Source organism: Diabrotica virgifera, chromosome 7 (genome assembly GCF_917563875.1).
Source record: "Diabrotica virgifera virgifera chromosome 7, PGI_DIABVI_V3a".
Classification (NCBI taxonomy): Eukaryota; Metazoa; Arthropoda; class Insecta; order Coleoptera; family Chrysomelidae; genus Diabrotica; species Diabrotica virgifera.
Window position 1 is genome coordinate 228,556,723 of NC_065449.1, and position 16,014 is coordinate 228,572,736.

General features: G+C 32.0%; 1 protein-coding gene and 1 long non-coding RNA gene across 2 annotated transcripts in view; both read right to left on the minus strand.

Annotated features, from left to right (window-relative positions):
• Window positions 1-16,014, minus strand: part of LOC114344426 (dosage compensation regulator) — a 62,119-nt gene that overhangs the window by 34,506 nt on the left and 11,599 nt on the right. The window contains exons 2-4 of the mRNA XM_028295261.2: window positions 14,934-15,134; window positions 14,482-14,779; window positions 5,023-5,177 (exon numbers count right to left, since the gene is read on the minus strand). Coding sequence (XP_028151062.2) covers window positions 5,023-5,177; window positions 14,482-14,779; window positions 14,934-15,134 — 654 coding nt within the window. The remainder of the gene's footprint in view (window positions 1-5,022; window positions 5,178-14,481; window positions 14,780-14,933; window positions 15,135-16,014) is intronic.
• LOC126887656 (uncharacterized) lies at window positions 11,876-14,475 on the minus strand. Its single transcript, XR_007699129.1, has 2 exons — window positions 13,712-14,475; window positions 11,876-13,647 (listed from the first exon to the last, which is right to left on the minus strand). It is a non-coding gene; the product is annotated as an uncharacterized LOC126887656 (long non-coding RNA).

Below are 16,014 nucleotides of genomic sequence, written 5' to 3' on the forward strand. Positions count from 1 at the left end.
AGTTATTTTTTTGATATTTGTTATTTAAAAAATGATTGCATACTGCTTTAGAACATATTCTTAAACATTACACAAACATTTAATGACAATCACTTTCTGGTATGATTCGTAAAAATTAAAAAATGACAAAAATTTTAGGTGGCCTCTTTTTAATGACGCGCAGTGTATGTAATAAACTATTCTAAATGGGAAATAAGCAACAATTTAACTAAAAAATGATTTTATTAAATAATTTAAGAAAAAAATCTTCTGTGTAAAACGTATATTTATTTGAAACACCCAATAAAGGGCTACATTAAAAAACAAAACGTTTTCGCTCTAAAGAGAGCATCATTAGTGTTCTTTGCAAGCTCTACATGCTAAGCCACCAAAAATACATAAGTTAAAATCCTTAAAATGTCGACTAAAAGTCTTACATTGACATGTTGTATACTAAATCCTGGCGATGGATAAAATTTAGAGAGATACCTCAAAGCATTATATTAAGACTATTCCACGAAGCATGTGGGTGGCTGAGTCGATTTCTCTGTCTTCACAACTCAAGGATTACACGGCATACACCATTCCAAGGATTTCTCGTCAAGTTTCTATCTTTATATATTTCTATTGTTTTGTCCCAAAGAACAGGTCTCGCTTCAATTAATATTATTAATATTTCACTATCAATCTGAGACATCATAATATAAAATATATGCACCTACTTCAAACAGCCACAAAGTGTAAATGCGACTGAACGACAGTATCATTGGCGAGGTACCGCAAAGTGGGCGACGCCTGGTGGCGAATTTGAAAAGCGTCAACTCAAGGAAAACATTGAGTTTGTCATTAATTTGTGTACATATTTGCGGTCAGTTTATGTTGAAATTAACAATGATTTAGACTTAAAAACACTATTGCAGTGTTCATCGGTATTCATTCCTATTATACTCTACGTAATGACGTAAACTAACTGCCAAATCACACATTTCGTTAATTTAACATTTGTATTATACGTAGTATTTTTTAATGTTTAAGCGACTGCAAAATTAAATAAATAAATAAAATGTAGTATATATTCTGTACATAGAATGTACATTGTTATGCAAAATATTCCAACCACCTCATAATTTCCAGAACACAATTATTATAAAATAAAATCACCTACTTAGTTTCCAGTTTTTATTTGGTTAAAAATTGTTATCTGTTGGTGTAAAATAAATTGTAGTGTACCTATTAACTAAATTAAAAACAAAATTAGAAATTCTAAGATAGATTAATAATTTTTAAAACACTGTGTGATTATCGGGGGCCAGATTTTTTTATGAAAAAAGGTAAAAACAAATCAGTAGCTAGCATCAAATTTTAATGAATGCATACAGATGAAACATAATTTTGAGTCGTCTTTAACCTATAAGATGTCTTAGTGGCAAAACTTAGTGGTTACTTTGGCAAAACACTCGTGTAAATGATTTTAATTTAACGTTTTAGAACTGTGAGGTCAAATGACAAAATGAATTGTTTTCCTAGAGTTATCGTCCATCTTTGAAATTTTGAGCGCCCTCTGTCGGAATTTAATTTTGCGAATATGAAAGGATGCATTAAGTCCCCTATGCTACTGGGTGCGTAAAGACGGCACTGCTGCCGTCTGTTGTTGTAAGCGAGGGACGGCATAAACACGGCGACTTCGCCGAACGTTCCAACCACCGTCTAGTGAGAAAGGCTCCATATGATTACAAGCGCCACCATTGGAATGTCGTCGTGCGTTCTAACCCTCGCACGTTTAAATTCTTATAATGTGAAACAGCGCTAAAAATGGGACATGTTTGATGTCTCGAATTTCCTAAACCAGTTGTCCGATTTAAGTGATTTTTTTGGTATGTTATAGCCTTATTATTTAAGAATATCGGTGTAATAATATTGTTGCTGGACAGGTAAATGTCATTTTATACCGGGTGTAACAATCATACTGTGTTTTTTCCTTAAAGTTCGGAACACCCTGTGGAATATTCTAGCATATTATATAGAATATTGAAATTAAAACTAAACTGTAGCCTTAGACTTTCTTAAAAAATTTTTTTATTCATTTGCTTATGTTGGATAATAAAAAAGTTAAGATACTTTAACCTTCGGAGTACGGAGATTATTTGACTTACTTAGATTACGAAGATGGGTCAAGCGTGACCCATTCTCATTTTATTTATAAGGATGTTTTAAATAGTCAGTATTATTAAACAATATCTTTAATTCAACAAAAAACAAAGAAAATCCTAAATTATTGTATTTAAATTTTTTAAGATGGTTACTCATGGGCATATACTAGTTCGCTCCGGAGGCCAGATTTTAATACCTTACAGAAAACGGGCATAGGTAAATTTGCTCCGGCCATATATTTTAATACAGTGGAACCTCGATAAGTCGGATTAATCGAGACAACGGCCGATCCGAGTAATCGAAAATCCGAGTTAACCGGAGAATATAGTAAAAATTAATAAAACACAATATACTTACAGATAAACTCCATTATAATTGCAAAAACATGAAGTACATAAAATATGCACAATATGTACATCTAAATTAAGTACAGTTGTATACAGTATTGTTTATTTCTTGGTAAAAAACTTGGTCAAAGTGAAAAAATGTTTGTTTTGTCTGATGAAAATCGGTTCGGGTTAGCCGGACTTCCGGTTATCGGAGGCCGACTTATCGGGGTTCCACTGTACGTATACCCATAAACAGAGACGGCTGCGATTTACGTGTACCTACAAACATATTGAAAATATTCTTCGAAATCCGAAGACCGGGTCAGGACTGACCCGGCATCATAGATGTTACGTAGAGGAAAAACTGTAATTTGCATGTTCACGAATTATATACGAAAAAATAGATTGAAACAAATAAGGAGAACTTACGATCAATCGGATTTGTAAAAACATTATTTCATAAAATATTAAGAAATAACTGAATTTCGGGTCACGCTTGACCCAGTCTTCGTACTCCGAAGGTTAACATCTCGTATCTGGGAAACGAAGCATTTGCGGACGTATGTTTATAAAGCAAACGGTCATTATTTTTCATGCAGAATTACCCCTTAAAGTTATTTAGAAACGCCCTATATTGAAGAAGAACATGGCTAGTTGTCAACGTACCTAACTTTTTTATTATCCAATATAAGCAAATTAGTAAAAAAGGAAAATGTTAAGAAAGCCTAAGGCTACAATTGAGTTTTAATTTCAATATTTTATATATGCTAGAAAATTCCACGGGGTGTTCCGAACTTTAAGGAAAAAACACAGTATGATTGTTACACCCGGTATAAAATGACATTTACCTGTCCAGCAACAATATTATTACATCGATATTCTTAAATAATAAGGCTATAACATACTAAAAAAATCACTTAAATCGGACAACTGGTTTAGGAAATTCGAGACATCTAACATGTCCCATTTTTAAGGTGTTCCGTAATTTTGCCAGAGTGTCTATTACCTTATTCTCAAAAAAGTTCTATGTTGATGTTGTATTTTTATATTAATGGAAGAATTATTATAATATGAATACAGTAGAACCCCGCAAACCCGAACCCCACTAATCCGAACGTTCGGCAAATCCGAACCAACGAAGTGAAAAAAATTTAAAAATTTAAGACAAAAATTTAAAAACATTTATTATAGAGTAAAACTACAGAATTGGACAATGTAGGATTAATAGAAGTTTTACATTTTAAAATTTCTTAAAAATGAATACATACTTTAATGTAGTGCTTAAATAGGTTAAACATAAACTTACTTCTAGTCAACTTGAGTCCCAAAAAAATTGTCCACACTCTTGTTAGAACACGTTTCGACTCAAAATCAACGATAACAAAAGCTTTTTATTAGTTAGGCTAATTTTCGGATAATCCGAACTTTTCGGAATCCGAACAGGCTGTCCCCCCAATTAGTTTGGATTTGCGGGGTTCTACTGTATAATCTAATCTAATAAAAGCCTAGCACAACATGTCAAGTGGAAACACAATTTGTCCAGGATGATGACTCCTAGCGCCAAGCGCCACCTAGGAAAGAACTCTGAACTACCAAGGGTAACATTCCCTGGTGCTTAATGTATGCAGATGATATAGGGTTAGTAGGATATACAGAGAAGGGCTAAATTATGGAATAAATTAATTTTCTCTAAAATGGACGACTTTGGAGAAAAATCCCGAAACAGGTCGATTTTGATTTTTAAATTACAATTTTTTGGCATATATTTCATACTTGTGACGTCATTCATCTGGGCGTGATGACGTAATCGATGATTTTTTTAAATGAGAATAGGTGCCGTGTGGCACCTCATTTGAAAGGGTGTTCAATTCTCTATTCAATAATATAAACATTAATATCATTATTTATACAGGGTGGCCAAAAAATAAATTTTTGAATTAAATTAATTGACGAAAAAAAAGAATGTATGCAATTTATTTAACTCAAAATACATTCTATCACTTTCAGAAAATAGGAAATAATGTTTATTTGGCAAATAAACATTGCTTTTCGCTTAAATTAAATGTTCAAACTGCCAAGTGGTAGGTGGGAGGCTGTTTGTGATTTAATTTAAGCGAAAAGAAATGTTTATTTGTGAAATAAGCATTTTTTTCTATTTACTGACAGCAATACAATGTATTTTTAGTTAAATAAATTACATACATTCTTCTTTTTGCGTCAATTAATTTAATTCAAAAATTATTTTTTTGCTCACCCTGTATAAATAATGATATTATTATTTATATTACTGAATAGAGAATTGAACACCGTTTCAAATGAGGTGCCACACGACCCCTATTCCCATTTAAAAAAATCATTGATTACGTCATCACGCCCAGATGGATGACGTCACTAGTATGAAATATATGCAAAAAAATTGTAATTTAAAAATAAAAATCGACCTGTTTCGCGATTTTTCTCCAAAGTGGTCCATTTTAGATAAAATTAATTTATTCCATAATTTAGCCCCTCTCTGTATAAAAAGAGAAAGGAATTAAAAAGAAAGATATACATTTCTACATACCTGAAAAAGCTTCAATGACTTTCAAGTGAAAAAGTTGTCGCACAACTGATAGGGCACAACTTTTACTTGCAGTCTGTTTATTAGATCCAGTATCCCTTCCATGAATAGTTCTTCCAAGTTGTTTAACATAGAAACTGAGTTCTGCGACGAATGTTCTGAAACATCAATTTAAATTAGGCAATGTTTACTTATATGTAGACCAGAGCGTTATTTTCTCTCTTGGTTAAATCTAAGGGGTAACACTAGTTATGAGATTCATATATTAACGTTACATTTAAAGGAATAAAGTTTTTAATCCCAGATATAAATGAAGAAAAAATTACAAAACTAGAAAAAAGAGAAATTGGCATGTTCTAAGTTGGATGTTTGCATCTGCTGACTTATCGTTATGATCATGCCTTTAGGACACAATGAAGAAATGTAACTCACAGTTTACTTCTTTTATTTAGGTTTTTGGATAAGGATTTTTTTGAATTTGAAGTATACACTTATCCTTTTCCTGACCTGTGTAAAGACTGATTATATGGCAAGATGTAGTTATAGAAGTAAAAAAAAAGGAATGTTTAAGAAAAGTGGTAGAAGTCAATGACCTTTACCACGTTTGCACTGATTTATTAGAAATGTCAAACTGAAGAATGGTATACCATTTTAAAACTAGATTTTATACAACTCTTTACGTAAAAAAAATTGTTACACTACATTATTTGTAACAGTGCAGTTAGTTTTCAACTCAAAAACATCAAAATATTGAAAAAATAAATAAGTTTTTGGAAGATTTTAACGAGAGTACATTTAAAGTAATTACTGTCCATATATTATATTTTTTCTAGTTTGATTCACATAGCCTTCGCTCAGGATCTGTAATTGTATATTTATCATTTCTGTCAGACATCAGAATCAAAACCTGCTAAATCCTAAATTTTTCGTTATGCTAAATCCAAACTAACGTACAAATTTCTGACGATGTAAGGGGTACATATGCAGAAAAATGACAAATTAGTGTGCCATTTTATGATATTTATTGAAGCTCCTTTGATTGAGAAATGCCAGATACTTTTTGGAAAATTTTCGATTTTAATGTTCTTTTAGCCTCCTAACCAAATTTCAACACATGGATCTAGCAGGTTTTGATTCTATAGACCTCATTTATACTTACACGGAATAAATAAATAAATAAATGTCAAATTTTCTCAAATAAGTGTGACTAACTCTATGTGGTTTATATTTATACATTTTTAATTTTAGAAGCTATATGATTTATATTTTTTAAAATACAATAACCTCTACTCTACTAGACACATAGGAACATTGAGCTATTACCGTCCTGGACCCTTCACTTGTTGCAATGTTTATGTCTAGTGACGTTTAGAACATCAGAAAATGTATATAAACTGAATATTAACATAGAAAGTTGACAATTAACCCTTAAGCTCCTAGCATTACAGAACCATTAACGCAGAAACCGCTAAAATCTTAAGCCTTAAATTCAGGAAGTGATTCTAATTTTAACTAGATGATGATGCAAGACTTTCAAGGGACACTTGTTTACTAGTTTTCAGCAGTTGGTTCGAGGATTTGATCTAACCTGTTTATTCAGATACTAAGGACTATTTGGATACTAAGGTGTTTTATGTGACGGTGTTTATTATTTATGGTAAAAATGGATCTCAAGTTTGAGTAAGTATATTTTTACTATTCTTTTGTTATTATATTTTGTTTAAAGTGTTTTCAATTGAGAATAAATTAATGTCTTTTCTTATTGATAATATAAATTTTTAGAAATTTTATCCTGGTTTTGTAAAAAATGCCTTTAATCTTTGGTGTTACATATATGTAATGCTAGGAACATATGGGACAAAAATCAGAACTTTTGGAATTGTAACATATTGTTTGTTCCAGAAAAGGGTTTTCTCTTCAAGAAGCGATGGACATGATTGATGCTGTTGAAACTTTAGACGTTGATGCTATATATAGGTACTGAAACCCCAGAATTGAATGTGCTTACAGACGAGGAGTTTGGTGATGAGGAATATAATGATTTTAACCGGCTGTCCGAGAGAATTCTAAGAGCACCTATTGAACTTGTTTTACGAAATAGTGAAAGAGATTTTGAAATATATGATGATATTGACGAGGCTTAGCCATCCAGATCATCAGCAAAAGCTAAAAAACTAGTGAAAGGAAAGTTGAAGTTAATCTTATGGACCAGAATGTAGCTAGATACCAAGTAGGAATTTGCTCTAAAAATGATGGCGGTGTCTATTTACATTAATGCTGGACATAACTGGACATAATAGATCCTATGATCCTATGCCACAACTAGAATTTCGAAGGTATCTAGTAACATCGTATCTTACGAAATATGGTACCAAACCAAAAGATGCAGGCAGGCCATCTTCGTCCAAAGTAGTCGTAGATGTATGATATGATAAGATTGATCATATTCTGACATATATTCCTGATAAGAAAAGTAGACGTTTTGCAGATGAATGCTGTAGTTCATATTTGCGTACCATGGGTTGCAAGTGCAACGTGGGAGTGTGCATCATGTGCAACATAGATTTTCATCTGCAATAACTTGATTATGATTTTTCATTTATCTAGTTGTGTACGTGTTTGTTATTTTGAAATTTATAATCGGAAATATTTTAAATATGTTTGCTCCTATATCTTCCTAGCGTTACATACAGTGAGCACGTAAAGGTTGGAATAAATTCATTTTCTCGAGAATGGACAATTTTGACATATGTGTCATACTAGTGACGTCACCCATCTGGGCGTGATGACGTCATCTACAATTTTTTTTAAATAAGAATAGGGGTCGTGTGATAGCTCATTTGAAAGGTAACTCAATTCTCTATTCAGTAATATAAACATTATCATAATTATTTATACAGGTTGTCAAAAAAAATATTTTTAATTAAATTTATTGACATAAAAAGAAGAATGTGTGTAATTCATTTAACTCAAAATACATTTTACTGCTATCAGAAAACAGGAAATAATGTTTACTTAACAAATAAATATAGTTTTTTGCTTAAATTCAATATTAAAGCTGTCACTCACCTTCCTCTTGACAGTTTGGACATTTAATTTAAAGAAAAAGCAATGATTATTTTTCAAATAAACATTTTTTTCTGTTTTCTAAGAACAGTAAAATGTATTTTGGACTAAATAAATTACATGCATTCTTCTTTTTGTCAATAAATTTAATTTAAAAAAATTTTTTAAGCACCCTGTATAAATAGTTATGTAAATGTTTAGAGTACTGAATAGAGAATTAAATTACCTTTCAAATGAGGTATCACACGACCACTATTTCTATTTAAAAAAATCATCGATGACGTCATCACGCTCAGATAGGTGACATCACTAGTATGATGTATATGCCAAAAAGTAGTAATTTAAAAATAAAAATTGACCTGTTTCGGGATTTTTTTCCCAAATCGTCCATTCTCGAGAAAATGAATTTATTCCAACCTTTACATGCTCACTGTATATGTAACAGCAATTTTCTAAAAAATAAAAAATAGTTAAGAAAAAAATGTATGTATTTTGTTTCAAAACCTCCTGAATACATCAAAATAAAAAAAATAAATTTTCTAAATAAATTAATTCGGGATCTTAAGGGTTAATAGATCAGCTGTATTTGACGCTTATAGTTGTCATTTTGTTTTAAAGTTGTAAAAGTTTTAAAGTATTGTAATATGCTTGGTGTTTGAATAAAGTTATTTTGAGGCAAAGTAACAATACTCTTATTTAATGTATTTTTTGTATGGAAAAACAATTATTTTGAATAGTTTCTTGACAGTAACATGACAGAGAAGAAAGTCACATCTGATAACGGACCGGATTAGCCCATAAGCATAGCAATTAGATACCTACGCATGTATCTAGTAGCGTGGCGCTTATTGTATAACATTTCTGATCTAAAATTAATTCTCTTAGGGCCGGTTGTTCGAACGCTAATCAACAATGATCATTATCAAATAATTAATTCCTGTCAATGTCAATTGTTAAAACATAATTAATTACAATTCTGAGACTATAATCAATTAATATAACAATAATTATTAACATAATTAATAATAAATCTCATAATTGTAATTAATTATGTTTTCAGCAACCCAAACAAAGTTGACATTGACAGTTTTGGTGACAGTAATTAAATATTTAATAATGATCATTGTTGATTAGCGTTCGAACAACCGGCCCTTAGATTTATTTTACATCAGATGACGAAAAACGCAAAAGCAATTCATAATTTGGATATTCACCTTTTTATATTAAAGTTGCCACTCCCTTTTTAATTGACATACACATGCCACCTTCTTTGCAGGACCTGTAAGAAAACGTAAACCAAAAGCAATTATTCATGGGTTTATCATTTCATAAGCCTACTGCTGCTGCAAACTGGCACTTATAATATGTGTTTTACATTCTGTAATATGTATTTTAATACCAGATGTACGTTAGTCTGCTGTTTAAAATTTAAATAAAGACCTGAAAAAACTAGATCTTCCGAGTTTTTTATTTTTTCGTTCTTCCTAATTTGCTGCCAGACCACATGTTATAGAAGAATACCTTTTACTATACTAAGTTCGTTTCCAAGCTAAGCTCGGATGACAGTTTCAGACAGTAGAAATTAATTTCTAACAAATGACAAGCCCCTGAAGTTCATCACTGCTATCACTAGTTGGATATATTTTCAGAATATGTTAAAGCGTTTTAAGATATAATATAACTGGATTAGGAGCATTTTCAATCCTGCTGGATTTTTGCAAGATTGTCCTAAATCCAGCTGGATCCAGCAAAATGTGGAATCAAAATAAAAACACGATTTTAATGTTTTTTGTCTGTATTCTAAATTTCTAAACAACGGAAACATGAATTATTTAGTTTTTTGAAAGTGAGACCTTAAAAAACATTATTTATTTATCATCTAACCTACTTCGCACATAACTGCACATATAGCTGGTTGCAGAGAGGACCCTTTCGGCCTCTATGCTGATCGGTTATAAGGTCATCAAATAGTCATAGACCATGGACAAATGATCGCTTTTCATTCCTTCTGTCTCATAAACGGCCATTTCCTTTTCCAAAATCTTTGCGCAATCTTTTAGAGAACAAGTTTTTTTTGGTTATAAAAGTTTTCTCTTTCTCGTTTCAATTCAATCTCAAGTTCTTATTCCAAATTAAAATTCACGGGCTCCGGATTAGTTGGCCCATCTTCTTCCATTATGTCCTCTTGCACTGGTTCCACAATCATTTGTTTATCTATCTATACGACTCAACAAATTTTTCATCTCTTGTCGCATTGCATTCTTTTTCGGCCTGGGGAAATAACCAAGATTGTTTAGTCCTTCGTCATACTTTTTTTGACTTTGTAAGTATATATACTAATGTACCTGTAACTTGAGGGGCGCTGTTCCGCGATTCTGTTGAGTAATGCTTCCAAAGGATCGGCACTGAGGCTAGAGTCCTGGCTATTTAGTTTGTCAAAGCGAGTTCACATACCGAAGCAATATCCTACATCGCATGTGGCATGCATTGCGAAAAGATACGCACTGAGTGTCACATCTGGTTTTTAGTGAATCTTCGGTGACTTTCGGTGGAATTTTGTTCACCGAAAACCAGATGTGGCACTCAGTGCGTATCTTTCCACAATGTATGTTATGCGATGTAGGGATATTGCTTTGGTTTGTGAGCTCCTTAAGACAAATTCCATGGTTGTGTCGGCCGTTATCAAAGTGGACTCTCTTCTGCAAAGAGCTTCTACAGCCAGTTTCACCGGTTTAGGAGTGGTGATCAACTTAACGATTATTGATCGCTCGCCAGCAGAAAATATTATCACAGAATCAATGACTATCAACGCTTTATCGGTGCAAACTTTTAGGCTATTGAAACTTTCCAGTATACTGAGCTACTGCTAGCGCGATAGAATGTCAAGTTGCCGACTCACGTGTTTGAATAAAAAGGCTAATGAAGACATTAAAAGTAACTTATTTCGAATTTGATACGTTTGCCGATCCGCGCTGCTGGATACAGCACGGTTTGCTGGATTCAGCATGTAACAAAAAGTGCTGGATCCAGCTGGATTACTGGATGCTGGATCCAGCAATTGCAATCTCTAAACTGGATATAGTAAAAATAGCCATCAAAAAAGGAAAAAATGGAGACAGCCGAGTGGATTAGGTACTATTATTAAATTAATATTTATTGACGGAAAACTCCATTTTACAATTACAATTAAAAGTCAAAATTAAACATTGAACACAAGTTAACTTACATTACTTACAATTAAACTAACGACATCAAAAAAAAAAAAAAATTTAAAATCAAATGAAAATAATTCACGTGAAATAGTCCTTTTAAAAGCATTTAGTGTGACTCCCATAAAGTCTATATTTGGAAACTCATTTACACTAGAAACAATTCTATTTAAAGGCATATTTTCTGCATGACGTGTATTGCACGATCTAGCGGATAGCAAGGGACATCTCAAATTCCTAGCTGGAACATTTGCGTTCCAAATAATGGAATTGTGTCAGAAATAATAAAATATGGATCAGAAAAATTAAAACGAATGATAAAACGAATGTCAATTTCAAAATGTTCTAGCTCTCAATTGTTAAATGAGAGCAAGTAATTTTATTCTTTATTATTGTTTGTTATGTATTTACCAATTTTGTACCTACTAGATCTTATTTTTCTAATTTGTGTGACATTTTAATTTAATTGTATCATGTACTAATGGACTTCGGTCCGTAAATAAATAATAAATAAATAAAAAAATAAATAAATAAATAAAAGGCATGTTTCACAAATCTGTTAACAAAAGGAAAACACTGGATGAATGGAAAACAGTATATTTAACACCAATACACATAAAAAATAGATATTAAGAATAGTATTTTAAGAACAATTTCCAAGGAAAAAATCAAAATAAAAGTATGTTCAACTTAAACTGTGGTTAATTCCAATTAGAGATAGTAAATAATATTAAAATGACACAAGAAAATAGCTTTAGATACTTATCATATTGACATGTGTGTTAACTCGTTCAGTGCACACGCCGACAATGTGTCGGCGGTAGTATTGCGTTACTAAATGAACTATTTAAGTATATTATTATGGTACCAGCAATGAGGCGTTTGTTCAAGATGGACACTGAATGTGTTAAGTGACATGATTGACATGGTGTTTTTCTATTGTTCTCACCACTGAAAACAATATCGATGGTTGAAAGGTAAAAGGTTGTAACCCACGAATTTTATAAGGAATTAACCTAATAATTTTTGTCATTAATTTATAAATGAATCTACAAATTAACGAAAAAAATTATTAGGTTAATTTTTCAACCGTCGAATGTACTCCACAAGGTCCCTTATACTAGGACCAACACATGAATACCTTGGATGACACCAGGGGAAATAATGTAGTTAAAGCATAGCCTGGCCCACAGACTGGCCCTTCACCTATCTTGTATACCAAAGAAATATCAAACTTCAAAATGCAGACTACACTGCTATACATCTTTGTTGTCTAGTATTACAGTCAAACGCACTTATTAGAATACTGGTTATAGGAATATCCCAGTAAGAAATAGAAATTCGAGGTTCCGAAACATTTCTAATATTGGGACTGTGCAAGTTCGGAAAAGCGACACATGGTTTCATAGCTCAGCAACATGTTTAGCACTTTTAATTATATTGGTCAATTATATTAGTCCTGGTTGCTGGACAACTGTCAAGGCCATAGCCCATTTTAAAAAAATTATAAGAAAAAGTAATATTAAGGTGAATTATGTTATTAAAAGGTAAAAAATTGTATGTAGTAAATAAAATTAATTATTAAAATGCACTACTACAAGCAAAATACAATGATTAATTAAATTTACTTTTATCATTGTTTATATAGGGAAATAGTTGGTTAGCCCAATAGGTAAATATGTTTGATTCAAATTGAGACAGTCACCAGATGTCCCCACAATTTCTGTCAGGGTTGCAACGTCAAAATGCATAGACACCAAGTTGGATACGATCCTATTCATAACACCCCAACTCGCATACATATCAAGAAAAATAAATATATAGAAGAGTATATTTAGAAATTGAATTAATGATGTCATGCTACTATACATTATATTTATATATAATAGCATGACATTAATTCAATTTCTAAATATATTCTTGCATATATACCTATTTATTTTTCTTAATATGTATGCGAGTTGGGGTGTTATGAATAGGATCGTAGCCAACTTGGCGTCTATGCATCTTGACGTTGCGAAATTGATACAGTCACATCTCGTGACTGTCTCAATTTGAATCAAACAAATTTTCCTATTGGGCTGACCAACTATCCCTATATGTATAAACAATGCTTTTATATAATAATTGCATATCATATCAATATTGTGGAGCAACATATAATTTTTCTTCTTCATTGACAGTAGATATGAAATAAAGGTCAATTTGACAATTTCAATTAACAATGAATTATTTCTCCGCTATTCGTGCACGATCGTTTCTCGTATCCCCTCCAAGTTCTTGCTCACGGCGAATAGTATATTCACTTTAGAAATGTATTTGTCAACACATACATGCACAGAACAACTGAAACCTGATGTTTATATTATAAACATCAGGTTTAACGTGTTCACAGACATGCACAGAACACATAAAACCTGATGTTTATATCATAAACATTATGAACATCAGGTGTTCTGTGCATGTATGTATTAACAAACTACATTTCTGTAAAGTGAATATACTATAGCCACCAGTGATCGGTTTTATTAGAATATCCTGGTTAAAAAAATACTTTTGCTTGGCACGAAGGCTATTCCAATAAGCGTGTTCAACTGTATAAAGGAGGACCATTATTGTGATAAATGATTGAAAAACTGATCACAGCTTCCAACCAAAAATATTACAGAATATAAAACAATTATTATAATAACCATACAATAACCAATTATTCAAAACACATCTTCCTAGAAGTATACTGAATAATGACACAAAGAGATATTATAAGCAAGTCTATAATATCCGAAGGTGTCAGGTTTTATATAAGTACTACTGCTTTTGGTCAAGTTTTCATACAGGTTCTGTAAAAAATACTTACAAAAAAAATGTGAATGAAAATGAATCACAGTTTTTTTGCAAGTCTTAAAAACAAAATTTGGCTTACTGTACTAAAGATAACAAAACAATCTTTTAACACAGTAAACAATAAAAAAAATCAAAAGTTTTAAAAAACCGTAGATTAACCCATTTGCTGCCGATCACGCGCCAGCTTGTGATATGGTTACTTCAAGCAGGTACCGTTCAACAGAATGGCTCCTAGCCGAGTTCCATCCTCTTCGATAGGCAGCGAATGGGTAAAAGATTCTTTCCAATATCCCCAAAACTCATATACCAACTTATGTAATATTTTCCCATCAATTTAACAAACCTAGAGTGATCTGGCCCAACTTGTGTATATTTATAATCCGTGTTAATCTTATTGGCTTGCATGAATTGATGTAGCTTAGATTTGGCATTCTCTACAGTCCAATTTCCATGAATTTGAGCATTCACATCTAAATCTTCTGCTTCTTCCATTCGTTTCTGTTCTTGAGCTCTGTCCATATAATGCCATTCTCCATCTTCTCGACCACGAGGACGGTATGCTTCACCAAAATTGGCAGGACCCATACCTTTCTCAAACACTTGATGTTGCGGCCCGCCACCTGTCATTTCTTGTTGGCCGTCTGAAATTTAAACAAGTGACTAATTAAAAACCTAATACAACTTTTCATTTGGTTAAAACTTTTTTTAATTTAGCTTCAATGCCTCAACAACTCTATTGGCATGTTACAGTTGATTTCACAATCAGGTGTAACATGTATAATTGTTTATACTTACGGTGAATGGCAGGTGTAGGAGCAGCATCAATTTCAGCTGGTACCTCATTTTTGTTAATCATTCCTTGCCGAACCAAGAAAGAGATGAAATCCTTTGAAGCATTAGATTGTGCATCCTTTTTGTTGGTTGAATTTCCTGCTCCAACATAGTTGTAGCCATCAATTCTTAGTTCACAGAGAAATCTCTGCCTATGCTTGGGTCCTGAAATAAAAAAAAAACTGTAAAATAGGGAGTTGTACATATATTTGGATAATATATCGACGGCGGAAAGGCAGGACCTCGTAACTGACAAATTTGCCTAAAATGAGTTGTTTTGGTTTTCGCTTTAAAATCAGTGTAGCGGCATCCATTAACCAGCATTCAAAGCTGGGGAAATATCTGGAAGGCTTTAAATTACAGAAAAACGAAACTACTTAACATAATAAGATAAGCCCTAAATGAAAAATGATTCGGTTTTTTGGTCTCCTGTAAAATCATCATCTTCCACTTACGAGGTCCTGCTTTTCCGCCGTCGATGTGAAAATTTTGTAGTTCTGTATAATCTGTAATCTTTATTAGTTATATGACACCTGTAATGTGTACAAGAAGTAGTATTATCTTTATTATTATTACAAAAGGAATATTTGAGGAAAAAATTCCTATGTGCAAATTTTAGATTATTCATTACAGCAACAACAAGTATCTGAAATGTTTTAAAAGTGTAAAGATTTATCATAAACATAGGTACCTAATTAAAAATTTACAAATATTAAACCATTATAGGCCAGCATTGTATTTATACACTAATCACTGAAAATTTTATTTTTTTTCAACACACAATTTGTTTAACCCTTAGTCTCCCACCACAGTCCACACTTAGATTTTTTTTGCAGTTACTTATTAAAGGTACTTTTAAGTCTGCCTTATTTTTTCGATCATACCTTTTTAAAATAAGCTAAAAGAGTTGGTTTTCCCAACAATCTTTTGTGACTACAAATCTGATTGTGTATTAACACGAAATGCTTGAATGATGCTTCTCTCTCTTTCTAATTTTTGTACACTTTCGTTGGAGATCTTTAATTCATTTCGTAATTGATTAATA